We start from the raw sequence: 14,862 nt of genomic DNA on the forward strand, positions 1-14,862 counted from the left end.
GGGATTGAATCTGGGGCCACGGCAGTGAAAGCGCCAAGCCCTAACCACTGGACTGCCAGGGAACTCCCTAGAATGTTTTTTTGTGTGTGTGTGTGTGGTTTCCTTAAGATTGTCTATATGCAGGGTTATGTCATCTGTGAAGAGAGGTAATTTTACTTCTTCCATTCCAAACCTGCATGCTTGTACCTCCTTTTCTTGCCTAATTGTCCTGGTTAAAGCCTCTAGTATAATGTTAATAGAAGTAGTGAGACCCTTTGAATTCCTATATAAAATTTAGAAGCAGTTACAAAATTTGGGGGGCGGGTTGATAAGGACTTCATTAAATGTTTATTTGTGTACATGCATATACCAGTTTTGGGAGAAGGGATGTTCTTATTGCATCTTCTACTGCACAAACATGGTATATCTCTTCATTTATTTGGGTCATTAACTTCTCTCAACGAAGTTCGATAATTTTCTACCTTCCCCATGGAGGTCCCTGAACATCTTCTGTTAAGATTTATTTCTAGGTATTTGACTTTTTTTCATACTCTTGTGGTAGGTAGAATAATGGCCCCCCCCAAACCCCCAAAGATGACGGCACTCTAATTCCTGGAACCTGTGAATATGTTACCGTCATGGGAAAAGGGACTCTGCAGATGTGATTAAGTTAAAGACCTAAAGGTAAACTAATTATACAGGTAAACCCAATGTAATCACATGTGTTCTTAAAAGCAAAGAGCTTTCCCCAGCTGTGGGCAGAGAAATGTGGCTTCAGAAAAACAGAGAGATGCAAAAAAGTTGCTAGCTTTGAAGATTAACGAAGGGATCACCAGCTATGGAATGTGGATGGCCTCTAGAAGCTGAAAAAGGCAAGGAAACCATTCTCTCCTAAAGCCTCCAACAAGGAACACAGTCCTGGTAACACACCAGTGAGACCCATGTTGATTTCTAACCTATAAAACTGTAAGATAATAGAATTTCTGTTGTTTCAAGTCACTAAGTTTGTGGTAATTTGTTATAGCAGCAATGGAAAACTAATACAAAGAACAATTTTTAAAATTTCATTTTTTACTGTTAATATGATATGATAAATTTTATTTTTATATGCTGATTATAACTAGTCAGTTTACTAAACCACTATTTCTAATGATTTACCTACAGATTTTTTAGGCTTTCTAAATACGTCATCATATCAAACATTCACAAGTGATTATTTTGTTCTCCCTATCCTATTCTTGTACCTTTTATTTCTTTTTAGTTCCCTTTCCACACTCTCTAGGGACTTTAATACATTGTTGAATATATGTGGTAACAGAATTATATCTCATACCTTATCTCAAATGAAAAATTTAAAATATCTTTTAATGTTCCTGTACTAAGTGTGATATTTGCTATAGAGTTTTGGTAGTTAAATGTTGTATCATTTGTAGCTATAATTTATCAAATTACTTTCTAGGAATTTTTATCATGAATGGATACTGAATTTTAACACATCTTTTTTGCATTTATTGTGGTGGTCGTATGATTTTTCTCTTTAATCTGTTAATGTGGTGAACTACCAATTAACTTTTTTAAAAATAATAAATCAGCTTTGAATTCCTGGAACAATGCAAACTTGGTCTTGACATATCATCTGCATTGTGATTAGATCACACACTCTTAATTCTAATCCACTGAAATCTGTTGATTTTTTAAAAAAATCATCTAACATAACAAACTTAAAAAAAAAAACCCTAACTTTTTGTAATGTAAGTTTCAAACATATAGGAAAGTAAAAAGAATTGTATAATAAACATCCATATATCCATGATCTAATTTTCGTAATAGATAACATTTTTTTTTTGCCATTGGACTGTGTCTGTATATATATAATTTTTGAATGGAATACTTAAAATTTATTATAGAAATTGATATTTTACTCCAAAATACTTCAGTATTCATCTATAATTTCCCTACAAATATCAATAGAATACATTTTATGAACATTCTGTATGTGTTTGAAAATGTATATTCTGTAATGTTCTTTAGGTTTAAGTTCCTTCATTGTGTTCTTAATATCTTCTGTACCCTTGCAACCTATTTTTGTCTGCTGTTATATCTCAATCAATGGATATATTTTAGAAGTCCCCACTATGATTGAGAAATTGTCTCTTCTAGCAGTTATGTCCATATTTGTTTTTTATATATACTGAAGTCAAAATATTAGGTATACTTAATAATGCCTTAATGTTTACTCTTTCTGATATTAACACAGTCGTACCAGGCAGATGATTCATTTGCGTTTGTGCTTTTCTACCTTTTAAAATTTCAATCTTTCTGTGCTCTTATATTTTATTTTTTATTAAAAAAAATTTTTTTAACATCTTTATTGGAGTATAATTGCTTTACAATGGTGTGTTAGTTTCTGCTTTATAACAAAGTGAATCAGCTATATATATACATATATCCTCATATCTCCTCCCTCTTGCGTATCCCTCCCACCCTCCCTATCCCACCCCTCTAGGTGGTCACAAAGCACTGAGCTGATCTCCCTGTGCTATGCGCTGATCTCCCTGTGCTATGTGCTGATCTCCCTGTGCTATGCGGCTGCTTCACACTAGCTATCTATTTTACATTTGGTAGTATTTATCTCTTATATTTTAAATGTGTCTTCTGTAAGCAATATACTTTTCCTTCTTTTAAAATTTAGTCTGATAGTCTTTATCTTTTAACTAGAATATTTATTCTACCTACATTTACTACAGTTATTTATATTTAAGTAAATCTACCATCTTTCATGTGCTTTCTAGTTATCTCACCTGTTTTGTGTTCTTTCTTCCCTCCTTGTGGAAGGACTATGATTTTCCTGCTATTCATCAAGTTATGTACTACTTTTCTAGGTTACAGAGGTCACCCTAGAAATGACAACAAGAATCCTTAACTTATTAATGCTAATAGATACTTTTTACAAGTCTCTCAAAAAATGCATGGATCTCAATCACCTCAAATCCATTTATCCTTTCTAATTCCCTTGATTTTATGCAATATTTTGGATCACACTGTTTATTTATGTGTGTATACACATACCACAAGACTTTGCTTTACAGTTTATAAAGGTTTCAGTAATTATAATTATGCATGTATTTATTACTTTCTTTCCAAAGCATTGTTTCCTATATTTCTGACATTCCATCAAGATTATTTTCCCTCTATTTAAAGTACATCCTTTAGCATTCCCTTTAGTGTGATAGTGAGGCTTATTTGTTCACTTGTCTAAAACTCTCTTGTTCTTGAAGAATATTTTCTTTTCAGTATAGAGTTCTAGATTAAGTACTATCTTCTGATAATAGGATGATAGAAGATCATCCTATTACCTTGGCTGTTGAGAACTCAGTCCATAACTTGTTAAAAGGTACCTATCATTTTTCTCTAGCCACTTGAAAGTTTTTCTCTTTGTTTTTGATACACATTATTTTCATGTGACCTATCTAGTTGTGGATTTTTAAAAAATATCTTTCTTGGAATTAATTGGCTTCTTAAATGTGTGAATTGCTGTCTTCTATCAATTCTGAAAAATACCCAGCCGTAACTCTTTACATATTGATTCTTCATCACATTCTTTCCTATCTCCTTCTTGAGAAGGTCTAACATATGTTAGCCCCTCTCACTGCAACTTCTATTTCCTTTATCTTCTCCTATGTCTCTTACATCTTTTTGTTTCTCTGTGCTACATTCTGGATGTTTTATTTTGACCTACGTTTAAGTTATGTAATTCTTTCTTCAGTTGTGTCTAATTTGAGGTTAAATTCATCCACTAAGCTTTTAATCTTGGTTTTTGAATCTTTCATTTCTAGAATTTCATTTTAGTCTTTTACACATTTGTTGTATTGATTTTATAGTTTTCAGTTACCTGATAAAATGTTCAGGTACAGTATTGATACTTATCCTCTTGAACATAATATGAATAATTATTTTATAGTCTGTGTCTGATGATTCCAATATTTGAAGTACCTGTGATTCTGCTTTGGCTTTTTCTGTTTTATTGATCATGGTGTTGATTCCTAGTATTCCGGATTACCTGACTATATATTTGAAAAATTATTTCTAAAAATGATTTGAGGACTCTGAATATGTTATCTTTCTTTAGAGAACATTTTCATTTGAATCTGCCAGTTGCTGGGGACTTTAGCAGTTTGCAAAAATCTTAATTAAAGTTGAAAGTTTTCTGGGCCACTCAGATCATCTCAAGCTGAGCTCAAAGTCTGTGTGTCTGTGTGTGTGTATGTGCTGATTTACTTCCAGTTCACCTTTACTCTTAAGCTGTGGCCCTTTGGGGTCCTTGCAAAGAGAAAGAGTTACTTATCAGGGTTCCCATCTTAGCCAATTCTGGGAGCCTACCTTGCTAGTCCTAACACAGTTTAGAATCTGAGCTTGCTGCTTTAGATTAGCAAAGTACTCCAGGGTAAAAGTGGCCTCAGGTTGCCACGCTCACCACCTTTCCCCACAGATACTGTCTTCACTATACTGTTAGCTCTTCCATGTTTTTGAGAAGTAAAAAATGTATATATGTTTGAATTTTGTATAACTTTGTCAGTTAACCGCAGTAAGAATGTTATTCTAAAATATCCGTCCCGGGCTTCCCTGGTGGAGCAGTGGTTGAGAATCTGCCTGCCAATGCAGGGGACACGGGTTCGAACCCTGGTCTGGGAAGATCCCACATGCCGTGGAGCAACTGAGCCCGTGAGCCACAATTACTGAGCCTGCGCGTCTGGAGCCTGTGCCCTGCAACAAGAGAGGCCGCGATAGTGAGAGGCCCATGCACCGCGATGAAGAGTGGCCCCCGCTTGCCACAACTAGAGAAAGCCCTTGCACAGAAACGAAGACCCAACACAGCCATAAATAAAATAAATAAATTAAATTAAAAAAATAAAATAAAATATCCGTCCCCCGTGACTTGAAGAACAGTCTTCATTTTTTAAATGAATTAAAACTGACCAATCCTCATTACCCAGATGACTGAACAATCATTTGGGTAAGTTTTTAAAATGAACTTGCACTACACACTTACTTGCTGGTATTTAATCTTACAGTCTTTCTAGTCAACCAAACAGAAAAGGAAAATTCTAAAATATTCTAGCAAAAAAGAAAGAATAAAAGAAAATAAAAATTCAAGGATAGCTAAGAGCTCCAATTTGAAAGAAAGGTCAGACATTCATTGATTCATTAGTTCATTCAAGGACCAATTTCTGATCTGTGCCAATTCTATGGAAGGTAGTAGATGAACCAGATTTTATATTTTAAATAACCTTCTAAGTGCAATGAGACTAGTTCTGGAAGTTTTGTAAGATAAAATAAATGTTTACGTAAAAACTTTTCAAAGTTAAGGTCATCAACTAAAGTCAATTACAGAATTAAAATAATGAAGATCATATTTAATGAAAGTCAAAAAATATTTTTTAAATTATTCATTTAAAGCTGTGAATATTCCTTTTTAGCCACCTGAAGCCATTCCGATTTTGGTTTCCAGAGTAAACTATTCCCCTGACTTGAGTTAGAATATGGCAGAATATAATTTTATGTATTTTGCTAAAACATTGGGTCTATCAATTGTTGTGACAGAGAGGAAAAAGGTGAACATAATTTATACATGTAAGAAAAATTTATATGACTTGAATGTTTCTGTTTTATAGACATATTATCCAAATTAAATAAATCAACTTACATAGTTCTTCTCTATCAAGAGATTGTGCACCACCTCCAAACAAGCCTTTAAAGAATCCCCTGTTTGGTGCTTCAGGTGTTTCTACAGGAGTGAAGAGTTCACCCAACATTTCCTTTAAAATCAAAACAAATTGTAATTGTTAAAGTTTCAGGGACACTAAACTATAATTCACAAAACCATCACTGTAAACTCTTTAACTCAAACTTGTAACATTACCTGTTGAGGTTCACAAACAATGAGTACACTTCAAATGATCAGATCTAGAACATTCTGACTTGGTCAAACAGTAAGTTATTAAGACTAACTTGACTAAGAATAACCTGCTGCTTGCTACTTTGGCTAGATTACTTTTTTCACATTTTAAGCAAAGATGATATTCCTGCTTAAATTGTAAGGAGATTCCAATCTTAATGACAAAGTGTTCATATAACTCTTATCAAGAATTGGTAACTGGATTAATAACTAGGTCTTCTTACATTAGAAAGAAGAAAATCTATTAGTAAGTTGAAAAGTCCAGTGTAATGATGATACACAGTCTTGGAATTATCCAAAATAGCTGAGTCAGAAAATTAGTAGTTTAGAAAGACATACATACTTCTTTTTTCATAAACATATGCTGGGAAGAGAATTATGCCAACATAAACCTGGAATTTCAGAAATCTGGCAGGGAGATGGAAAGGCTTCTTTTTATATTGTCAGATTTTTCTGAAATTTTTGTCAATATTCTTCAGAGCACAGAAATGGTAAAAGTAAGTCAGGAGACAAGAAAAATTGCTGATATCTTACTGACTTTGTAGATGAGACATAAAGAGGGAAGAGGAGTTTCTATAAAAAAAAGGATGGTAGCAATATTATTTGCAAGGCAGTTTTGGGAAGCTTTAGAAGCAAAATAAAAGTATAGTGAGGCTCTGGGATTGCATTTCTGCCCATTAAAGAGAAGCAGCTATGATACAAAGGACAAGTACACCACTGGTTCCAGGTAGTTCTGTTGTATTCTGATATTACATTATTACAGTTGGAGCTAAAGTATGTATTTTTTAGAGTTTCTCCCTTAGGGCTGGGCTAAGAAAGTTAATAAAGGATGTCCAAAGATTTTACATTTAGATATATCTGTACACATATATATATTTTTGGCCGCGCCACGCAGCTTGTGGGATCTTAGTTCCCCAACCAGGGTTGAACCCGGGCCCATGGCAGTGAGAGCGCGGAGTCTTAACCGTTGGACCACCAGGGAATTCCCAGATATATCCATATTAATGTTGTCTCTCCAACCAGATTATAAATGAAAGGAGATAATATTAACACTATACAACACAGAGTTTCATTTATAATGTTGAAGTGGATTGAAGGCTTTACATTTTTATTCTCTTCCTCTGGATTTCTATAAAGTGGAGTAAAACTAGAATGAAAAACTTCCTGAAGTCAATAAATCAAACTTGCTAAAACCCACCACAGAATATACTAATACCTATTATTTAATTCAAATTTATATTAGCCTATATAAAGAAGGTGAATTTTAGGCATATTTCCAATCTTTTTTATACTGTACTTCACAGATTCTAATTTAAACTGTATCTATTAAATTGATAAAACAAATGGCAAATAGCTACCATTTGAGTGTCTTTTATGCTAAATCAAGAGTAATATGACATACACACACACACACACACACATATATATATATATATATATATATATATATATATATATATATACACACACACATATATACAGAGAGTCACAGCATAAAAATGTTTTTTGAAATTTACCTCACTTTAGAATTATCATTTACAGCTCTTAATTTATTTGGTGTTTAATGAGCTTGCAATCTTACAAATGTAAAAGTTAAGAAATTTAAAAATCCAAAGATTACAGTTATAAATCAAAAATCACTACAGTGTACTGGAATGAGTATGAAGTTTGGAACCACATGGACCTGGGTTTGATTCTCACCTCTGACTTTTACTTGCAGAGGAATCTTAGGCAAATCAGTCTCACAGGGAACTGGTTTCCTCAACTTTATAAAGAAGTGATAAAAATACTTACCTCTCAGGAATGTTACCAGGATTAAAGATAATGAAGATTATCTTTAATAAACTGAAGATAACATACAATGCCAAGATTAGACACTCAATGATGTATACACTAAATAGAAAAATCTCCTTTCACATAGAGATGAAACAAATTAGAAAATACGCAAGTCATTTATCATTAGATTAACATTGTGAATAGATATCTTTGAAGGAAGTTTAAAATTAGGTATTTCTTAGAGTCTGCACTGTCTGCAGTTAGTATTAGGATTTGGGGAGAAGTATTGATGTTAAAAACGTATATATTTCAACAATATAAAATAGTATCTATAGGTATTTTTTCACTTGTATTTAAATAAGGATTTTAATTATGATAAATTTACTCTTTAGAACACAACTTTAATGACTAATAAATGTTGGTGAAATCGAAATAGATTTGTACTATCTGTGATATTTCTCTACATCTAGTAATAGGAAACTGATGTTTGAAACAATGTCTGCAACTTTTAAACTACTCTAAAATATGAATATACAGAAACAAATATACTTGTTATGTTAGACAATTGGATTTCATTTGCCATTTGTGTTTATAAGCTTAAGTGGTAAAATATAGGACTAATTTCATGAATGAGTCAATGTAAGTGCTTTATCACTACTCTTTTTTCTTAAATGGAAGTATAGTTGATTTATAATATTATATTAGTTTCAGATATACAACAGAGTGATTAAATATTTGTATAGATTATACTCCATTTAAAGTTATTACAAAATATTGGCTATATTCTATGTATTGCACAATATATCCTTAGAGCTTATTTATTTTATACATAGTTGTTTGTACCTCTTAATCCCTTACCCCTATATTGTCCCTCCCTTCTTCCCTCTCCCCACCGGTAACCACTAGTTTGTTTTCTCTATCTGTGAGTCTGTTTCTGTTTTGTTATATTCATTTGTTTGTTTTATTTTTTATATTCCACACATAAGTGATAATGTACAGTATGTTTTTCTCTGTCTGACTTATTTCACTTAGCACAATACCCTCCAGGTCCATATGTGTTGTTGCAACTGGCAAAATTTCATTCTTTTTTATGGTTAAGTAGTACTCCATTGTGTGTGTGTGTGTGTATGTATGTATGTATGTGTGTATGTATGTATGTATGTATGCATCTATCTATCACATCTTCTTTATCCATTCACCTGCTGATGGGACACTTAGGTTGCTTCCATATCTTGGTTGCTGTCAGAATGGCTATCATCAAAAAGTCTACAAATAACGAATGATGGTAAGGATGTGGAGGAGAGGAAACCACAGTACACTCTTGGTGGGAATGTGAATTGGTGCAGCCACTATGGAAAACAGTATGGAAGTTCTTCAAAAAACTAAAAATAGAACTACCTTATGATCCAAAATTCCACTTTCTTCAGTATATATCGGAAGAAAATGAAAACACCAATATTCACAGCAGTATTATTTATAATAACTAAACTCTTTTTATTACATCAAATAATCACTGATTTTAATAACTTTGATTAAGAAAACTCTGTTATAAGAATACTGAGACTACATAAATATCTTCCAAGATAAGCACAGTAATAAATTTCAGTATTGCTGCATACTATATTCAAGAGAACCTAAACAGTTCAACTGTCATCAATTTTTTACAGTGAATACCTGGAGTTTTGTTTATAAGTTACAATCTTGAGGTGCTTAGAACAGTTATTAACTTAATTGTTTAAACTGAATTAATCGGTATGTTCGACCTCTTTATGATTATGCTAAGTTTTATTTAAGTTTCACAGATAAATCAAGTCATCAATTTGAAAGAAAACTTGTAAATTTTCCTTGTGTTTTCACTCAAGATATGGTTAGAATAATGCTGTAGAAAGAAATTTAAGTATTTCGATCCATAAACATATACTTTTGACTAACTGCACTTTAATGCTAATAAAAAGTCCTGAAATCCATTAATTTTTAAAAATAGTTTTAATTGAGGTAATTGACATAATAAACTGCATATACCTAAAATGTAAAAATTGGCAAGTTTTGACATACACATATGCCCGTAAAATCATGACCACCATCAAGAAAGTGAATATCCATCACTTGCATTTCCTTGTGTCTCTCTGTAAAATCTTCTCTCACCCCACTTCTTGACCTCCTATCTCTAAATGACTGCCAATCTGCTTTCTCTCACCATAGATTAATTTGTATTTTCTATAGTTTTATGTAAATAGAATCATACAATATATACACTTCTTTGCTTGGCTTATTTCACTCAGCATAACTGTTTTGAGATTCATCCATGATATTGAATGTTACCAACATTTCATTCCTTTTTATTGCTGAGTTGTGTTCTACTGTATGGATATACTATAATTTGATCATGCATTCATCTGTTGATGGACACTTGGGTAACTTCCAGTTTCTGGCTAGTACAAATAAAACAGCTATGAATATAAATTTACTTCTCTCTTGAGTTAAAAAACTAGGAGTAGAAAGACTATGTCTTTGGTTCATAGATGTTTGACTTTTTACAAAACTGCTAAGCTGTTTTCCAAAGCGGTTGTACTGTTTTTGTTTTTTCATTCCTGTCAGAAGTGTATTAGAGTTCTAAATTCTCTACATCCTTGTCAAACTTAGCATGGTATTCTTTTTAATTTTAGCCTTTCTAGTAAGTGTTTAACAATATCTCATTGTGGTTTTACTTTGCAGTTCTCTAATGACTAATGATGTTAAGCATCTCTTCATGGTGAAGCATTTGTCCAAATATTTTGCCCATGTTTTTACTGAGTTGTCTGTCTTCTTTCTACTGAGCTTTAAGAGTCCTTTACATATTCTGGATACAGATCCTTTATCAGACACATTGCCAAGATTTTCTTCCAGTCTGTGGGTTATCTTTTTATTTCTTAAGTGTCTTTTGAAGAGCAGAAGTTTTAAATTTTGTTGATGTTGAAATTATCAATTTCTTCTTTTATGGTGTCATAGCTAAGAAATCTTTGCCCAACTCAAGTTAACAAAGATCTTCTCTTAGGTTCCCTCTAGAAGTGTTATAGTTTTAGGATTTACATGTAGGTCTATGATCCATTTTGATCCATCAATTTTTGTATATAGTGTGAGGCATGGATCAAAGCTCATTTTTTTTTTTTGTTTGCATTTTAACATCCAATTTTCTGGCATAATTTGTTGAAAAGGCAATTCTTTCTCCATTGCATTGTCTTTGTGTCTTTGTCAAAATCAGTTGTCCATGTGGAGAAAAAGGAGCCCCTGTACACTGGGAATGTTGGTGGGAATGTAAATTCGTACAGCCATGGTGGAAAACAGTATGGAGGTTTCTCAAAAAACTAAAAATAGACCTATCATATGACCCAGTAATTCCACTCCTGGTTACATATCTGAGAAAAACAAAAAACACTAATTTGAAAAGATACATGCATCCCAATGTTCACAGCAGTATTATTTACAATAGCCAAGACATGGAAGCAACCTCAGTGTCCATCAACAGATGAATGGATAAAGAAGATGTAACACACACACACACACACACACACACACAGGAATACTACTCAGCCATAAAAAAGAATGGAATTTTGCCATTTGCAGCAACATGGATGGACCTGGAGGGCATTATGCTAAGTGAAATAAGTCAGGCAAAGACAAATACTGTATGATATCATTTATATGTGGAATCTAAAAAATACAACATACTAGTGAATGTAACAAAAAAGCAGACTCACAGATATAGAGAACAAACCAGTGGTTACCACTGGGGAGACGGAAGGGGACAGGGGCAACATACGGATAGGGGATTAAGAGGTACAAACTATAACGTATAAAATAAGCTAAAAGGATATACTGTACAATACACAGAATATAGCTAATATTTTATAATAACTATAAGTGGAATATAACCTTTAAAAATTGTGAATCACTACATTGTACACTTATAACTTACATAATATTATACATCAACTATACTTCAAGAAACAAAAATACTCAGTTGTCCAGGTATGTGTGGGTTCATTTCTAGACTCTCTACTCTGTTCCATTGATTTATTTATCTAATTTGATGCCAATATCATGCTCTTTTGATCACTGTAGCTTTATAATAGTTCTTAAGATCAGGTAGTGTTAGCCTTTCAACTTTATTCTTTTTTGAGTTTTTCTGCTATTCTGCCTACTCCCATACATTTCCATGAATTTTCGAGTAAACTTGTCAATTCCTACAAAAAAAAAAAAAAAAATCCCACTTGGATTTTGTTTTGGATTGCCTTGAATCTATAGGTCAATTTTGGGAGAATCAATATCCTAATATTGAGTTTTGTGACCCAAGAACATATTTCAATTTATTCAGGTTATTAATAGTTTCTTTCAATATTTTGTGAATTTCAATGTAGAAGTCGTTCATATTTTTTGTCATTTATCCCGAAGTATTTCCTATTTTTCGTTCCTATTATAAGTGGTTTTAAAAATTTTAATTTCCAAATGTCCACTGCTAGTAAAGAAATAAATTTTTCCCCATATTGATCTCATATCCTGCATACTTGTCAAATTCTAGTAGTTTTTAGAAGTGGATTTCATTAGATTTCCTATACAGATGATCATGTCACCTGTGAATAACAACAGGTCTATTTTTCCCCTTCCGATCGAGATGACTTTTCTTTCTTTTTCTTGCCTGAATGCACTGGCTAGAACCTTAAATAAAACACTGAATAGAAGTGTTGAGAGTAAACATCCCTTTCTAGCTTCCAATTTTAAGGAAAAAAGAGTTCAGTATCTCAACAGTGAGTATTATGTTAGGTGTAGATTTTTCCTAGATGCCCTTTAAGTTCCCACTTATTCCTCGTTTGACTATTTTTAAATCAGGAATGGATGTTGGATTTTGTCAACTGCTTCCTATTTTTTTAGTCTACTAATATGGTGAATTCCATTGACCGATTTACAAATGTGAAGTCCACTCCATGTTCCCAGGATAAATCCTACTTGGTCATGATGAATTATCATGACCAGAATTGTCCTTCTGATATACCATTGGATTCAATTTGCTAAAATTTCCTTTAGAATTTTAACATCTATATTTGTGAAGTATATTGGTCTATAAGCAATTTTCTTTACTTTAAAATCTTTGTCTGGTTTTGGTACCATATTCTATGAACCTACCATTAACAAGTTGGGAAGCATTTCCCCACTTTAATTTTTGGAAGAGTTTTGTATAGAACTGGTACTATTTCATCCTGAAATGTTGATAGAATTCACCAGTGAAGCCACCTGGGCCTGGAATTTTCTTTGTCCAAGGTTTCTAACTTCAATTTCCCTATAGTACTCTTCAGGTTATTTATTTTTTCTTGAGTGAGCTTTGGTAATATGTGTCTCACAAGGAATTTTCCCATTTCATCCAGGTTTTTGAATTTATTGGCCTAAAGTTGTTCATAATATTTCCTTATTTTCCATTTTAACATTTGTAGAATCTATAGTAGTCACGTCTCTCATTCTTGATATTGGTAAGTCACTTCTCTCTTCATAATCAGTCTGGCTTGAGACCAATTTTACTGGTTTTAGAGCTCAAGCTTTTGGTTTCATTGATGTTTTTCTATTGTTTCCCTGTTTTCTATTTCATTGATTTCCACTTGGATATTTATTCTTTTCTTTCTTCTGTTTACTTTGGGTTTAACTTGCTCTTCTTTTTCTGTTTCTTAAGGTAGAAGCTGAAGTCACTGGTTTGATGAGAACTTCTTTTCTAATATAGTGTTTTGTAATATAGGTGTTTCAGTGCTATAAATTTTCCAAGTATAAATGCTCAATTGTTTTTTTCTATTGCTGTGCTTTCAAGTTACCTAATCTTTTCTTCTGTAATGTCTAATCTGTTGTTAATTCCATCCAGTATATATATATATTTTTTAAAAAATAAATTTATTTATTTATTTATTTATTTTTGGCTGTGTTGGGTCTTCGTTTCTGTGCGAGGGCTTTCTCTAGTTGCGGCGAGCGGGGGCCACTCTTCATCGCGGTGCGCGGGCCTCTCACTGTCGCGGCCTCTCTTGTTGCAGAGCACAGGCTCCAGATGTGCAGGCTCAGTAGTTGTGGCTCACGGGCCTAGTTGCTCCGCGGCATGTGGGATCTTCCCAGACCAGGGCTCGAATCCATGTCCCCTGCATTGGCAGGCAGATTCTCAACCACTGCGCCACCAGGGAAGCCCCATCCAGTATATTTTTCAACTCTTAACACTATAGATTTTCATCTCTAGAAGTTCAACTTTGGCCTCTATATCTTCTATATTCCTACTTAACTTTTTAAACACATGAAATAGTTATAATTGCTTTAATGTCTTTCTGTGCTAATTTTAGTGTCTATGTCAGTTATGGCTTGGTTTCTATTGACTGATTAGTCTTCTCATTATGGGTCATGCTGTCCTGTCTTTTTGCATGCTTGGTCATCTGATGGGATGCCAGACATTATGATTTTTATTTTGTTGGGTGTTGAGTATTTTTAATTTACTGTGAGTCATCTTGAGCTTCATTCTGGGATACCAGGAAACATTTTGACCCTTTTGGGTCTTGCTTTCATAATTTGTTAGGCAACTCTGGAGCAGTGCTCAGTTTAAGGCTAAATATTCCTCACTAATGAGCCAAGAGTACTTTACCCAATTTCCCATTGAAGTCTGCTGAAAAATGGTCATCTAAAGGTATCAGGTCCTAATCCCTGGAAACTATAAATGTTACCTTGTAAGGAAAAAAGGGTCTGTGTAGATGTAATGAAGTATTTTGCCATGAGCAAATTATCTTGAATCATCTGGATGAGTCCTAAATCCAATTACAAGTGTCTTTTTAAAAGAGAGGCAGAGGGAGATTGGACACACACAAGAGGAGGTGGCAATGTGACCTCGGAGGCAGAGAGTGGACTAATGTGGCCCCTAGCCAAGGGATGCTGGCAGCTACAAAAGGATGGAAGAGGCGAAGAACAGATTCTCCTCTAGAGCCTCTGGAAGGAGCATGATCTGGCCAACACCTTGATTTTGGCTTAGTGAAACTTATTTCAGACCTCTAATTTTCAGAAGTGTAAGAGAATAAATTTATGCTGTTTCTGGACACCAAGTTTGTGGCGATTTGTTATAGTAGCCTTAGGAAAGTAAAACACTCATAAATGAATTATAA

The 14,862-nt window shown here is 33.4% G+C and overlaps 1 protein-coding gene across 7 annotated transcripts in view; it reads right to left on the reverse strand.

Moving 5' to 3' along the window:
- The window catches only part of STXBP5 (syntaxin binding protein 5), a 165,864-nt gene that overhangs the window by 6,332 nt on the left and 144,670 nt on the right, over positions 1–14,862 (reverse strand). For all 7 annotated transcript variants that reach the window (XM_059941045.1, XM_059941041.1, XM_059941039.1 and 4 more), the window contains one exon: positions 5,684–5,795. In XM_059941045.1, the coding sequence (XP_059797028.1) occupies positions 5,684–5,795 (112 nt within the window). The remainder of the gene's footprint in view (positions 1–5,683; positions 5,796–14,862) is intronic.

This window comes from Balaenoptera ricei, chromosome 12 (genome assembly GCF_028023285.1).
Source record: "Balaenoptera ricei isolate mBalRic1 chromosome 12, mBalRic1.hap2, whole genome shotgun sequence".
Lineage (NCBI taxonomy): Eukaryota > Metazoa > Chordata > Mammalia > Artiodactyla > Balaenopteridae > Balaenoptera > Balaenoptera ricei.